The sequence below is a fragment of the Gasterosteus aculeatus genome, chromosome 7 (assembly GCF_964276395.1).
Source record: "Gasterosteus aculeatus chromosome 7, fGasAcu3.hap1.1, whole genome shotgun sequence".
NCBI lineage: Eukaryota > Metazoa > Chordata > Actinopteri > Perciformes > Gasterosteidae > Gasterosteus > Gasterosteus aculeatus.
In genome coordinates, this window is record NC_135694.1 from 9,081,959 (window position 1) to 9,096,081 (window position 14,123).

The window sequence follows — 14,123 nt, forward strand, 5'->3', positions numbered from 1 at the left end:
CTGCATTTTGGAGATAAGACATGTACGAGTTGAGGTAAAAATACATTTAAAAATGATGTCACGTTAACGTCTTGGAAAAGGACCTGCAAGGACAAATGAGAAGAGCGTGGAAGGAGATGGACATAACACCACACAACACTCTCCAGTTTCATATGACTGTGTCCACAATACCAACGCTTATCTTTGAAAAATACTCAGTTGGAGAACAACTAAACTCGAGGACCTTTCTATCCAAAACAAAAGCTAACTCCTAAAATGAATGTCCTCGCAAGAGAAGCCTCAATGGATATTTTCAACTCATCCATCTTTGAGAGAATGAACATGAGCTTTTCACTCCAAGTGAAAGTGCTGTTATTGTGTGAAGAAGGAACACAGTATCAATGATTGTATCAAGTAAGTGTCAGTATCAAGATTTCATTCCTCGGTTTGAGTAAATCTCTTCTTGGAAGGATACAGTAGCTGCTCAGTAGCATGTAGCAGTCTGTAATGTTTATCATGCAGTTTATTAGGCCGTGTATCGCGGGATCTTGGCCAACAACCTCCTTCCCTCAGTAAGAGCGTTGAAGATGAGTCGTGGCTGGGTCTTCCCGCATGACAACGACCCGAAACACACAGCCAGGGCAACTAAGGAGTGGCTCCGTAAGAAGCTTCTCGAGGTCCTGGAGAGGCCTAACCCATCTCAAGACCTGAACCCAATAGAAAGTCTTTGGAGGGAGCTGAAAGTACGTGTTGGCCAGCGACAGCCCAGAAACCTGAAGGATCTGGAGAAGGTCTGTATGGAGGACTGGGCCAAAATCCCTGCTGTGGAAACCTGGTCAAGAAGATGCTTTGTCAGTGGGAAAACCTGCAAAATCGGCAGTGTATCAAATACTTGTTCTCCCCACTGAATACACACGCTACATGCATTTTATAGATTTTATGCCACTTTAAAATTATTTTTGTCTTTGGAGCAAAGTGTACCCTGAAGTTAATAAACAAGGTCAATATCAACGGCTGTGGGTTTGCGGGTGTGTGCCTGCCAGGTCTGAAGCTGATCAAGAAGCATCTGCTCAGTGATTTTGAGCCATAATTACATTTGCTGGAGGTGGTGGCTTGTCTGTCTCCTACCATCTCTTTCCTCGGTCACATTTTCCTTGCAGTCATCCTCCACCCCCACACTGATCTCCCAATTTCAACCAGCGATCCCCAACCATTAGTCTCACTGAAGCCTAGAACAGATCCACAAGCCCACAATGTCGTACAGAATCTCCGGTCTGACTGCAAAAAAAGAAGTGTACATGTGCACACATCCACTGCAAACACACACAATGGAAACGACACATTCACAAGCTGGGGCGATGCATAGAAAGGCATGCACACTGACACACAGAATAACAGAGGCAATGCAGAGTCACGCATTGTGCTTTCCTTACATCGGGGCCTGAATATTAATGTGTGGGGACAGATAAGCAGCCCTGGAAATCCCCTTTACTCCTCCCTAATTAATTTATGCCAATCTCTATATAACAAAGTTATGCAGATTTTGTGTTGTGGTTTGAACCATTGTGGTATGAAGGCTTCCATGTGTCGACTTATCATGCCACATAACTAACTGATATCAGGAAAAAAAAACTTCTGCTGGAACATCATGTTTTTCATTGCATTGTGTGGTAAATTTATTTAGAGCTTCACCTGTCCAGCGGGGGGCAGCACTCAAGCTAGACTTCAGCTCCAGGAGAACATCTTAGTCAACTGTCAACACCCTCACTCTCCAGATGCTCTGGAGTCAGACTTAAGAGGCCCTGACCCGTGTCTGGACCTCCACGCTGACATTGATAAATATACCAGCCACCCAAAAGTCAAGGGTGGAGGCAGCGTGGGGATTTCCCCAACCCCCCAAATCCTAGTGCCGCTATACTGATGAAGACGTTCATTGTGATACTGAGTGATGTTGAGTCATTCAAAAGTCGCTGGCCGCGTAAAGATGAGATGCTCGCAGTGTGAGCTTAAACGGGCTCAATTAGAGACGGCGCCACCACTCCTTAGCTCTATGTTGCTTTCCTTTATCGTCTGCCCCTTACCTCCGACCCCTGTCCTCCTCCTCCTCCTCCTCCCCCCTTCTACTCAAACAAATCCTTTAATCCTTTCTGACCCCTCCTTTTTGTCCCAGAGTTGGGGTACATGTCTGCACCCCCGCCCCGTGAAATTATCCGGTCAGCGCTGCCAGCAGTCCTGCTCTCCTCATAAGAGAAAGAGGGGTGTCAGCGGGACGCTGAGTGTATCATTGCAGTTATGGGTGCGGAATAAATGAATCCACATCTTTACCAATTACAACACACTCCTGAGTCATTTCTAAACTAAAGATGCTGCTGTTTCTTGTTTTACAAATGGCTGCGTGTTGTGGTCACCTTATATCACACTGCGTTATATCTTTGTGGTAGTGAAGAAGAAAATCTCAAGACAAATGGAATGCTCATGGCATCTCTCTGGATTAATGTTGTGCTTACGGCCTGCAGACCATTCACCTCTTATCTTCTGTTTGTTCATCTTTAGTTTAGACGCTCCGCCCCTTGGTGATGTCAGATGGCCGACGGGGGGATTAGACCCCAGGAGCAGAGCTACATTGATAAATGGCCCTTTTCTAAACGAAGGGCAATGCTTAAAGAATGCCCTTTTCATTCATCATGTCTGAGAGAAGGATGGCTAACTAAGAGATTCAATAGTAAATGTAACTTTATAAGTGTCTACCTCCTCATGTAATAGTAATAATAGTTTTATATAGCGTGAATGGTTATTGAGTCAAGGGATGCCTGTTAATCCTATTCAGAATTAGGGGGATATATATAAATCTACATTTTTAACACAAACTTAAAATGGAAGACCCAACTTTCCGATAAGGAGCCTTTCGTTTAAAGTTTTTCTAAAGAATTGATTGTGATAATTTATTGATCAAATACATGTATAGAGCATTATATCTGCCTGGCTGGTGTATCGGTTTAGAACTAAGTTACAATATTCCTCTGAATAGTGTGAAATACTTTAAATATCCATCAACCAACTAAATAAGCTGCAACAATATATTTGTAGAAAAAAAACGGCCCCAAACAAGCTTATTTTCTACAGATCCCATTCCGAAGGGAACATCTCAGTTTGAATACAGAAAAAAAGTGTTACATGCACGCGGGACTGCAATGACAGGTTTCCCTTTTGCCATGACAGGCTTTCATCTCATTGTATGACAGGGCGGACGGTTCCATAATAGGATAATAATGGACACAGTGAATCCTATAATCACTCCCTGGCCTCCCTGCCTGTCCTTTGCCACACATCGTATTAATATGTCCTTTTAAAGAACCTTACATCCTCGGAGGTTTGTAGCGTATCTTCGCAGAAGAAATACCGGTGTGCACCTGTCGGCGGTGACGTCTTCCTCCTACCTGTTGTGTGTCCTCGCGCTGGCTCTTCCGGAGGGCGGGGCGCAAAAAACCGCCCGGCTCGGTCATTAGCCACACCTCCGCGCGCGTCCCCGCGCGCCGTGGAAGCTTTCGAGCTGCAGCGACGCACAATTTAGTTTCTCTTCCCGGACCTCAACGTGAATTTTTTTCGCTTTATTTTTCCTCACATGATTTTAAGCTGAAGACCAAGGGGGCGTTTTTTTTTTTTTTTTTTCGTCCTGTGCCTGCGGGACAAGCTCGGTGACACCGCGGAGACGAGCGGCGACAGGAGCGAGGCTTCCGCTCATTATAACCCGGGCACACTTTGGATTACTTCAACGCACAGTTGTGCCTGGAATACAACAGCATTATTACTACAACAGCAGCGTGCACTCCGGTTCTTTGCACGTCGCTTTTCTTAAGTAGATGATACAACCATGAACGGGTGCATGCATTAAACGTGCGCTTTGTGCACATTTTATCTGCGTGAAAAACGCAATCACCTGAAGCCGAATTGCGCTTTAAAGAATATTGCGTGTTTTTCTTTTTTTCATAAACCCCAAAAGTTAACAGACGTTTTCCTGGACTGAGGTCTGCACCTTTTTTTGAATTCGGAGAAAGCAGCTGAGCCCGGGCAGGATGAGGATACATCACAGCTGAAACCACGAGACCGGGACTTGGGTGCTGAAATCTGACCGGACGAAACCCCACCTCCGTCCTGGACCAGGACCGGAGCCGAATCCCGATGAGTCCTGACGGCGCGATGTGGACCCTGCTACCGATGCTGTGCCTGCTCTCCGGGGCCACCTGGGCAGCGACTCTGAGCGGGCTGCAAGGTGAGTGCAAAACAGCGCGATATTAGTGATGGTGATTTTTTTTTATCTGGGACGGTTATCTTCATTCGGATGCGATTGCATATTTAAAAAACAAGGTGCCTCGTGAAGATAAGGGTAATAACAGAGATCAAAACAATAACATCTGAAACTTCAGCATAGTCTGCAGGATACCCTCCTGTCATTCGTGCACATGCGCCGGCAAACTACCAACTCTTGAAAAAAACTATTTTTTGCGCGAAGACTTAATTCATCTCCAACCCGCAATTGTCAACCTGTGCTCTGCGTCGCTGTTACGCACCCGGGGCGCGGTGCCAAAGCGCTGCCTTCCGCCTTTATTGTCACTTGATAAATGTTGATGCGGGCGAGCTGGCAGGTGCCAGACGTGACCCGCTTAACGTCAACAACAAGTGCAAAGACATCCGTGCAGAAGCGGCTGGCTGCTGGATTCATCCCCAACTTAAAGGGACATCTCAGACAAATGCGCTTCCCGTCGGAGGGATTCATGCATGTGTGGTCGGAATTAGTTGTTTCGTCCACCATCATCCAGAAAAGGCAGAGGTCAGCATCAGTGGCTCTGTAAGCTTGCAGAAAAAAAACCGTTCTCACTGCCAGTCCCTAAATGAAGCCCAAAATAGCTCCTGGTTTTCTAGAAAAGTGTCTCTGTGACTCATGCAGACACCCCACTGGCGGGGGAAAGAGAACCAGACTCAGCTTCGGATGGCTATCGTACTCTCTCTAACAAGCCCGTCCTTTGTGTCGGAGTCAGGAGCACGGACTCTCCAGCCTTCCTGTTTTCTGGAAACTGGCTGACAGTTCAAATGAAAAACATAGAGCGAGGGGAGACAACCATCACAACAAATTAGATTAGAACCTAGAGGGGATTTGTGACCCCTTGGACATCGGCCTGCAAGATTGACTGCGTGTGTGTGCATCTATGCCTCGGTTTGTGGTTTGAACGTATCCTCTTTATTTGCAGCTTAATAGATATGTGTGCTTGTTTTTTTTTCTTTCATTTCCTTTTCAAGCTGGTGCCCTCTGTTCCTTTATATTTCTTTTTTGCTCTGGGTCTTTTATGTCCCTTCCGCTACCATGTGATGTTGTTTACACTGAGACGCAGCGAGGAGGAAAATATTAAGAGGTTCCATCACTGTATGTCCACTGCAAAATGATATAGCCTGCCCTCCGGTCACCCTACTACTGTATTAATGCTCTTTGCTCCACAGCTGCCCTCTGCAGCAGAGCTCATATACTTGAACACCTTGCAAAACATGCTTGATCTACAGCTAAATTCTTACCTCAGACAGAAACCGCTGGCTGTTGATTTAGGCTCATTTTGCTGAATGAATGCGGTGTCTGTAGTCCCTGTGTCTCTGTGTGTCATCACGCCACTGTGGCCCTGTGGCACGCTGGCCCGACAACAGATACAGTTGGAGAGGGAGACACTCCAGAGGTGATGCCCCACAGGGGCCGACGTCACGCCTTCAAGAAACAATCGCAAAGAAAGAAAACGCATCAGACATCTTTGTTTCTAGATTTCTCGTTGCCTTTCTGTTGGAATGTTTCCCTTCGGTTACATCAGACACCTGAAAGGTTCCCTACGAGGTGCAAAAGGGCGTGAATCTTATCTGGATTGAAGTCCCGACAGCATTTATTTCGGGGCAGAGTTGAAAAGTAGTTGCCATCCTCACCAGGTTTGAGAGATTCTCATGTGAGACGGTGGAGTTGTTTTGTGCAACTGGTCAGGTGACGCGTGTGTTTGTCTGTTGTTTGCAAAGCAATAACCGAGAGACTAACTGGACGCTGCCTCTGAACACAGTCGAGCCCAAAAAAATTGACAACTAAATAAAGGATTTCTTTTCCTTCTCATGGCGTTTTGTTTGAAGACTTCTTTCTCTTTTCATTTAAGTTTTGGTCCATATTAAACACCTCGCTTGCATCATGAATATATTAATTTCCAGCTGCCTCATTGCCGTTCGATGCATCTGTACGGGTGGGGCTTGTAAGATGCAATATTGAACGGTTGGCTGGGCAATTAGACTGATGTGGAATCATTCCAACTCTCTGGTTAAGTGTTTGGGGGGGGGGGGGAGTTGCAAAAGAATTACCCGCTGCGTAATGAAGTCGCCATCAGAGTGGGCTTTTGGTTTTAAGAATTCCCAAACAAGCCTATTTCTTCCCAGCAGTAAAGTATTCATATGTGTCCAAACATTTGAGTTTTGTTCATGCAAAAATATCCAAGATTGTCTTAATAATTATAATAATTGATTGAATTGAAAGTGTGTGTGTGTGTGTGTAAATCTGTTTTGAGGGGATCAGCTCCAGTCACATCCGTCTATAATGCTGCTCACATGAAACTCATTAGGGTGCCGGCACACCAAAGGGGGGCCGGGGGGGGGGGGGGGATCAGGGTGCATCGCACGGATCAGGGTCCATATGCAGTGAAGGAGAGAGCGGCTATGTCTAATTTGATTAGCTTGGTTACCCAGAAACTATGCAGGTACACAAGCGTTGTGTCCCTCACGAGGCCACCCGGTGTCCCTCTATGTGTCCCCCCCCCAACCAACTCACCCAAACTGTACTGCTTCTCTTTGTTTGGAGCCAATGGGAGCTCAAAGGGAATCTCACTCCAGCAACTTTCAGTGACAGAAAGACTTGTTGTACTTTTCTGATTTCGGGCCAACATTTGCACTCGGCTAGCGGTGAACTATGTGTGGGTGGAGTACTATCTATCACAGACTAATCAAAGCAGGCTGAGGAAGACCGTTATCGACTTGATCTCGCACACTGTTGGTGCGGCTAGAGGCACTGCGTAGCTGTGCTACTAGTCTAGTCAACGTGAAGTGCAGCCGCTGCCAACGTTTTTTTGGCTGACGCTGAAGAATGCTGCGGTTCAGTTGAAATATTTTCCGTTTGTCTTGACGAAATATGTTATATATTTTATTTAATAAATATTGATGAATGTAACTGGATCTTAACTGCGTCAACCATTTAGCATTGATGAGATGCTTGACAAGATTATGTGCCTCTTTCTATCAGAGCGCGACTCATATTAACGTTTAGCCCGTGAGAATACGTGTGGGCTACAGTAGAGTATGTGTGTGGATTGTTGTCCCCCGCCACGGCATACAAAGAGGTTATGCAAAGACGTCCCTGCATCCCATTCTCTCTCTGCACCTTCGTCATACTCTTCCATCCTCTAACGTTGTGGAGAAGGGTTTTCAAAGTCTGCACAAAAGGGAAGGAGAGGACCGGAGGAAGTGAATGGAAGAAGGGCGACGGGAGAAAATCCTGAGCCGTCATCGGCCTCCCACAGAAAATATTCTCTCTCGCTCCCCTCACGTTCGTCAGCAGAGTTCAGTAGCTTCTCAGGCGCTTCCCCCCCCCCCCGATAATGCGCTCACTGTGAAGCCCCGACATTGTCTCCGGTTGTGGGAGCAACATCGCCGCGGCACACGTACGTAGCTCTCCGTGCACTCTCCCACGTTTGTTTGTGAATGGTCAGCCCACACAAGCACTCCTGTGACTGGAGCCTCTCAGAGTAAAGGTCAAGCCGAGTCAGATGCCAAAGGCCACACACACACACACACGCACAGACACACACGCATGAAGCCGGAGCACGCAGATGCCCGCGCGGTTGCATTCCCAGGAGGATTTCATGATTTCCACCGTTGTTCTGATACGACCATCTCCACTTAGTGCGACCGCTGTGACCAGGCTGAACAACAACAAGGCACTCAGAGGTCAACCGCGTGGTATGAAGTTGTAGGTGGGTCGGTGGAATTCTCCCTTCATTCATTCAGTCCTTCCTCCGGCGTCGTTTCCCCACACCCCCGCGCTCATGAAAGGCTTGTGAATCGCGTGGTCTCGCCGTGGAATACAGGTTCCTCAAAGGGTTTCAATAGATGAAGCCGCGTGAGTATATGTGTGGGTACGTCTGGCATTCCGTGCGTGTCACCTGCGGAGGGCTTTAAAAGAAAGGATTTCCGGGCGCGGCTCAAGAATATATCATCAACTCATTGGGATTCACTCCCACTTTCAGCCCTCATCTCCTTCCCCTCCAGCGCTCTGTAGCGTGAAAACCCCACCTGATGGAAAGCCACTTGAAACCAATTATAATGCCCTGAGAAGGCTTTTTAGCTTTTAGAACAGGGCACACTTAGGCTAAAGCTTTTTTTTTTACGTGCACGTACACTTTTCTAGTTAAAATGAAGCCTTTTTTCAGTATTTCAATTAAACCTGGAACCTCCCAAGGGGACTATTAATAAAAAAAACGTCCCTTCTTGTGATGGGATCTGGAGCGAGTTAGACGACTGTTTCCCGTCTTCAATATTGCTGACTGTTGCCAGGGACCACCATCAATCATGTGAATCAGCATTGATTTTACTTCTCACCAACTCACGCTGAAGTAAAGGAGAACGGAAAGGTAACACTTTTAATTTTCATGTGAAAGGCCGATGATAAAAATCCAAACCGACCTGAGAAGCTGTGGGAAATAAAACTACTAGTTATTAATACGACAGTTATTAAGCACAGAAATAAATGGTAGATTCATTCCATCTCATTTTGGGGTCAAAACCAACCAGACAGACAGGGGGGGGTGGGTGTCCCGTGGTTTTAAGGCGAGGTCAGAGGTCACACAGGGTCACCTTGTCACCGACAGCCTCCATTAACCTGTTAGCTTTTCCAAGGTCACACACTGCAGTCACATTGAGAACATCCCCAGAGAGTTGCTAGCTGTTCGGTCGGACTGATTGTAAGTCTGGACGTCATGGACCGATTGGCCGGTCAATTCATGCGACCGTCTGCTGCCGTGTGTCAGGATGCTTGTGTGTTTGTGTCTTCAAGGCCACTAACGCAAAGACTTGAATGTAAAGGCACGCTCCCTTCATCTCCGTCTCACCTCACATTAGAGGTACAGAAGTATGGATCTAATGAAATTGTAGGGTTATTTGTGTACATTTAAGGATAATAATGCAAGTGTGTGTGTTGCTCTTTGTGCGGGATCTTGCAGCAGTGGGAGAGGAAGGAAGGAAACACACACACACACACCCTGCTCCTTTTTTCTCTCTCTCCTCTCGTGAGTAGAATACTACAGCCTTCCTTTGGCCCTTTCCTTCTAGACACACACCCAAACAAACACAGGCTTGTTTTTCGCCCATTGATCTCCACACCTCAGCTGTCTCTCAGACAAACAAATACAAAGATAAGTGACCTGCGTTGCTCTCGTCTGTGTTTTTATCACAAGAGGATTCTAAAAAGCCGGACACCTCATTTCATAATGAAACTCGTTACAGAAGTAGCAGAAGTCAGCAGATTTGTGCCTGCTGGCATTTTCTACTGCGTGACAGTTGGGAGCTGGAAGAAGCCACAATGGGCAGACTGCTGAGTTCGAGTGCAGAGGAAATGTCTTGGAAATCCCAGATTTACTGGAGTGATACTTCCCTGTGACCAGTGCACATGAAATGCGTCCTCTACCCTTCGTATCCTCACAACAGAGTGAACCTACTGGACACACAGAGGACGATTACACACGCTCAGCTGCCCTGTATAATTTAACCCGTCATCACAACTTCACCATCAGGTCAAACCAGCTTGCAGCTGTGAGCAGAAAAGGCTGCGGCTCAACCAGTTTCCACAGAGCAAACAAAATGTGCAGATGGTATTCATTGAATTTAGGATTCAACGAAGCCGGTAAAGTGAGAGTATCTCACAAACACAAACCTCACAGGGTGTTTGGCTTGTCGGGGGCAAAGCAAGCTAGGAGTCCTGCTATGATCAAGGAAACGCATTTTGTCATAAAGGCCACACAGCAACTCCCATGTGGAACACACACACACACACACACACACACACACACACACACACACACACACACACACACACTAGTCTTCAAAGAGAAGCGGAGTAATAGATGAACTATAAAATCAATGAACCGATAAGGCCTTCTGAGGCTACTGTGTGTACGAGGGTGTGTGTGTGTGTGTGTGTGTGTTGTGAACCACCATATCTATTTCCCTGCTGTGTATTGTCCTCCTCTCTCTGACAGCCTAGTAAATCAAACCACCTCTCTGCACTCCTTCTCTCTCAATCCTTTTATTTCCGTTAGTGTGTGTGTGTCTTTTGGCAGTCTCAGGTTGGCGCTCAACCACCAGGCCCCGTTCTTCCTCACACACTCACAGGCACACAAAGACTGCTTGACAGTAAGGGCTGCCCTGCTGTTCCTACTTTGTGTTTATTGATTGTTGGTGTCTTCCGCTGCAGAGCGAGTTCCTTTGGAAATCCGCTGTGTGTGTGTGTGTGTGTGCGTGTGTGTGTGTCTTGGTCAGCTTTAAAACCACTACATTGACTGTGTTTTCTTTCTCTGTATATTTTCTCCATAGCCCGCTCCATGTCCAGTTCGCCATCCCTTCAAATCATCCTGTTTCGGATATTGATCTGTTGTCTATTTGTGTGTTTTTTAGCCCAAATTTGGTGTGTGTGTTGATGTTTGTGTGGATGTGTGTGTACTTTTAAGGAAAGCAGAGGAACACTGGCAACCCTAATGGCAGGAAGCAGGCTTAGGCAAAACACAAAGCGAAAACTCAGCAGTCCCCTTGAATAACACACACACACACACACACACACACACACACACACACACACACACACACACACACACACACACACACACACACACACACACACATATTTAGACACAACACTTCCACATGCACCCATTTCATGTTCTGCATTTAAAAGAGTTTTCAGAAAAGCATCACCTGCATGTGATGCTAGTTTTGGAGTCGTATTCAAGTTGTATTTAAGTGTGCCTTTTTGTGCGCGTGTGTTTTGTGTGTACAGTATATGTGCGTGGACAAACCTCTCATTAAATCCCTCCCCCTCCGACGTCCCCACTCTCTTTCCCTTACCGCTGCTCGGTCTCCCTCATCTGCTCTCTTTATTGTGGTTTCTTTTTAATTGGGAGTCTGAGGTGGTAATTACAGGGTAGGAGGGAGTCTGGGAAAGGAGGAGGAAGGAGGCGGTGTCGGGGGGGGGGGGGGGGGGGGGGGGGTGGTATAGACTGGGTAGACGGAGGAGGAAGGAGGAAGAAGAAACAGCAGGGTTGTGATGACAGAGCTGCAAAGGAGATGAGAGAGGGGTTTGAGAACTGATCCTTGTGTACTTCCACTACACTGATAATGTTTACACTGCGTCTCGTTTTGTGGGATAGTTTTAATTTTTTTAAAACTGGGTGTGCTTAAGATGCCAAGTTAGTGTCGCCCTATCGCATCGCTGCATATTCTTTGTCTGTGTTTTTGAATGTTTACCATTACTTTGGATTGTATAATCTGAGTTTCTTCTTCCCAAAACGGGGCCACCTTGACTGTTTGACGCACACATTCAGCGACACACAGACATAAAAGCACACAGTAAGGCCTACGCGCTTCTGAAGAACTGGAATCTGTCTTTTCTTCGTCCTACTTCCACTCCGCAGACACCGACTTCAGCGCTTTCCTGAATTTTCTTTTCTTTGTGCAGTCCGTGTTTTTTCTTTGTTGCATTCATGAGAAACTTTCATTTTCACAGTGTGTGTGTGTGTGGGTTTATCTTAGACTGTGTGTGCGAGTGTGGCCGTGTGTCTGTGTAGGAGCTTAGAAATACTGAAGGCCTCAGTATTTTTGCTCTCCTGGAGCGAGTAACCTGTGTTAAATGAGATACAGTAGCTGCCCCTCCTCTCCGGCTGTCTGGGACACACACACACACACACACACACACACACAACCTTGTTGAAAGCTAGCCGTGCTGTAAAGATACATTAATGCTGATCCACATTATCATAATTGAGGTGTCTGCTGAGCCTGTATGTGTGTTTTGTGCGTGTGTGCATCCAGGGGGAATAGAGAACGAAAGAAAGAGGGTCTTTAGAGCCAGACAGGCCCCCCCGCTTTCATCTTTCAGCTCAACATTACACTGGAAGACAGGCCGCCTAAAAAGTGTGTGAAACATCTACGGCCTCCAAAGAGCATTATCGCACTGTTTTAGAAAGCATGTTGACATTACAAAGCGCTACACGGGCCTTCTTGAAGTCAGAGACGGGGGCATCACACTAAGAACACATTAGCTTTTGTGTACAGATGGGGGCTCGGCTAACAATCATTAAAGTAATTACAGAAAACGTCCTCTAGAAAGAAATGTAATACATGGTAAGCTTTCCCCACAGATCCTCTACTGTGACATGTGAGGTCACGCCCAATGTGAACCCATGGCATTATAAAAACAGCAGGACACTGATCCAGTTACGTTTGGAAGATGCAAGTTCCCTGATGTGACATCACACAGGTTCCAGTCAGATGGATTCATGACATCATAGTGTCTTGGGCGATCTCATCAGCTTAAGTGCTTTTAAATAACGACCCCCCACCCCCCCCCCACACCCCTGGTCCACATGGGACCCAATGGAAATGAGATCCCGGGAGTCCAGATTAGATTAATATCCTGCTGACTGGTGTGTAACAAAAGGCACTAAGAAAAAAACCCATGGATGCATGCACGCGGACATTTACAGTAAAAATACAGCGATGTTTAAGAAATTGCATGGAAACATTTCACCCTGTATTATACATGTACTGTTAAAGGTTATTTGTTCTATGTCTTGTCCATCATTATTAATCGGTAAAGAAACCATCACCAGATAAATTGATCATGGAATTAGTTGCAGTTCTAGTATGAACATACCAAGCACAACCTGCTATTTGGCTTGATAAACTGCCTGCAACGATTTAAATGTAGCTTGTAGAAAACCTTCACCCACTGACCTATAATGCAATGAAACACAGCAATCTGTTAATGGGCCTGTGTGTGTTTGCTGTGTAGAGCCTGACTAGTGCACTAACAGGGCCCTGGCAGAAAGGACTTATTGCATTAACGACACTAAGAGGTGACGTGGACTTATCCCACCCAAACATATGGGTTAGGTCAAAGCGTGCTGTGTGTGTGTCCGCTTAAGAAGGTACTAAGCTTGTAGTTTGGTAAGGATATTTTCTCAGGCTTTAGTGTGTGTGAGAGCGAGAACAGTAAGCACACTACAGTACAGTGATGCATGTATTAACGGCTTGTTTAAGGGAGCCCAGCGAGCTGCTATAACTGCTGTATAACCGGATTATGAACTGCTAATTTCAACAGATTCAGTGGAAATGATGTTGATGAAATAAAAACTCTTTGCAGACCACTAAGATGTTATAGTGCTTATAACAGTAAAGGCGTGACACTTTGCTCCAAAACCAAGCATCGACTTCACTCGTCAATATCTTCACGGTGGGTAATCCGTGAGACTGCTGCAGGAAAGATGGCGGCTAAATCCCTCTTCCTCCAACAGACCGCCGCTGGTAGCAGGCAACAACACACGCAGGATTCCCACACACATGCTCGGCCCATGACGGTGATGATGACAGTTGAAGGTTTTAGAGCGGGGCATACCGAGTCGTTTTGTTTCATATGCACAGCTCCATTATTAACCTCCATAATTTACAACGACTATTGTGATGGAAAGAGAGGTAGTGGCTAATGTTGCCTGAATGTTGTCCAAGGGTGCACTACATAAATTAGCAGTTTAAAAATACTTTAGGCATTTGGGCATTTGTTTTACAAATGTACGTCAAAGTTGATCTCTCTAAAGTTGTTTAAGGACACAGATTGAGGTCAGTGTTTGTCTTGAGACAGTAAAGAGAAGCTGGCCTTAAAATATTCAGAAAGTGAGCTGAAGTTTGGTTTCTAGGTGCGTGGTCTTGTTTGCTTTTTTTATAATATGTTCTCCTTTCCGCGTCGAACATTGCGGGCTGGTTTAATTTAGTCTGACTGCTTTGCATTATGAATGTTTTGCAAGTTTGCATGTTGC

The 14,123-nt window shown here is 46.1% G+C and overlaps 1 protein-coding gene across 3 annotated transcripts in view; it reads left to right on the forward strand.

Annotated features, from left to right (window-relative positions):
- The first annotated feature begins 3,479 nt into the window (after positions 1 to 3,479).
- The window catches only part of sema4f (sema domain, immunoglobulin domain (Ig), transmembrane domain (TM) and short cytoplasmic domain, (semaphorin) 4F), a 45,241-nt gene continuing 34,597 nt past the window's right edge, over positions 3,480 to 14,123 (forward strand). Inside the window, exon 1 of one of the 3 annotated variants that reach the window (XM_078106428.1) lies at positions 3,480 to 4,249. In XM_078106428.1, coding sequence (XP_077962554.1) covers positions 4,159 to 4,249 — 91 coding nt within the window. In that variant the 5' untranslated portion in view covers positions 3,480 to 4,158. Of the gene's footprint in view, positions 4,250 to 9,205; positions 9,327 to 14,123 lie in introns of those variants that run through there. The other 2 variants (XM_078106429.1, XM_078106427.1) reach the window with 2 other exon arrangements.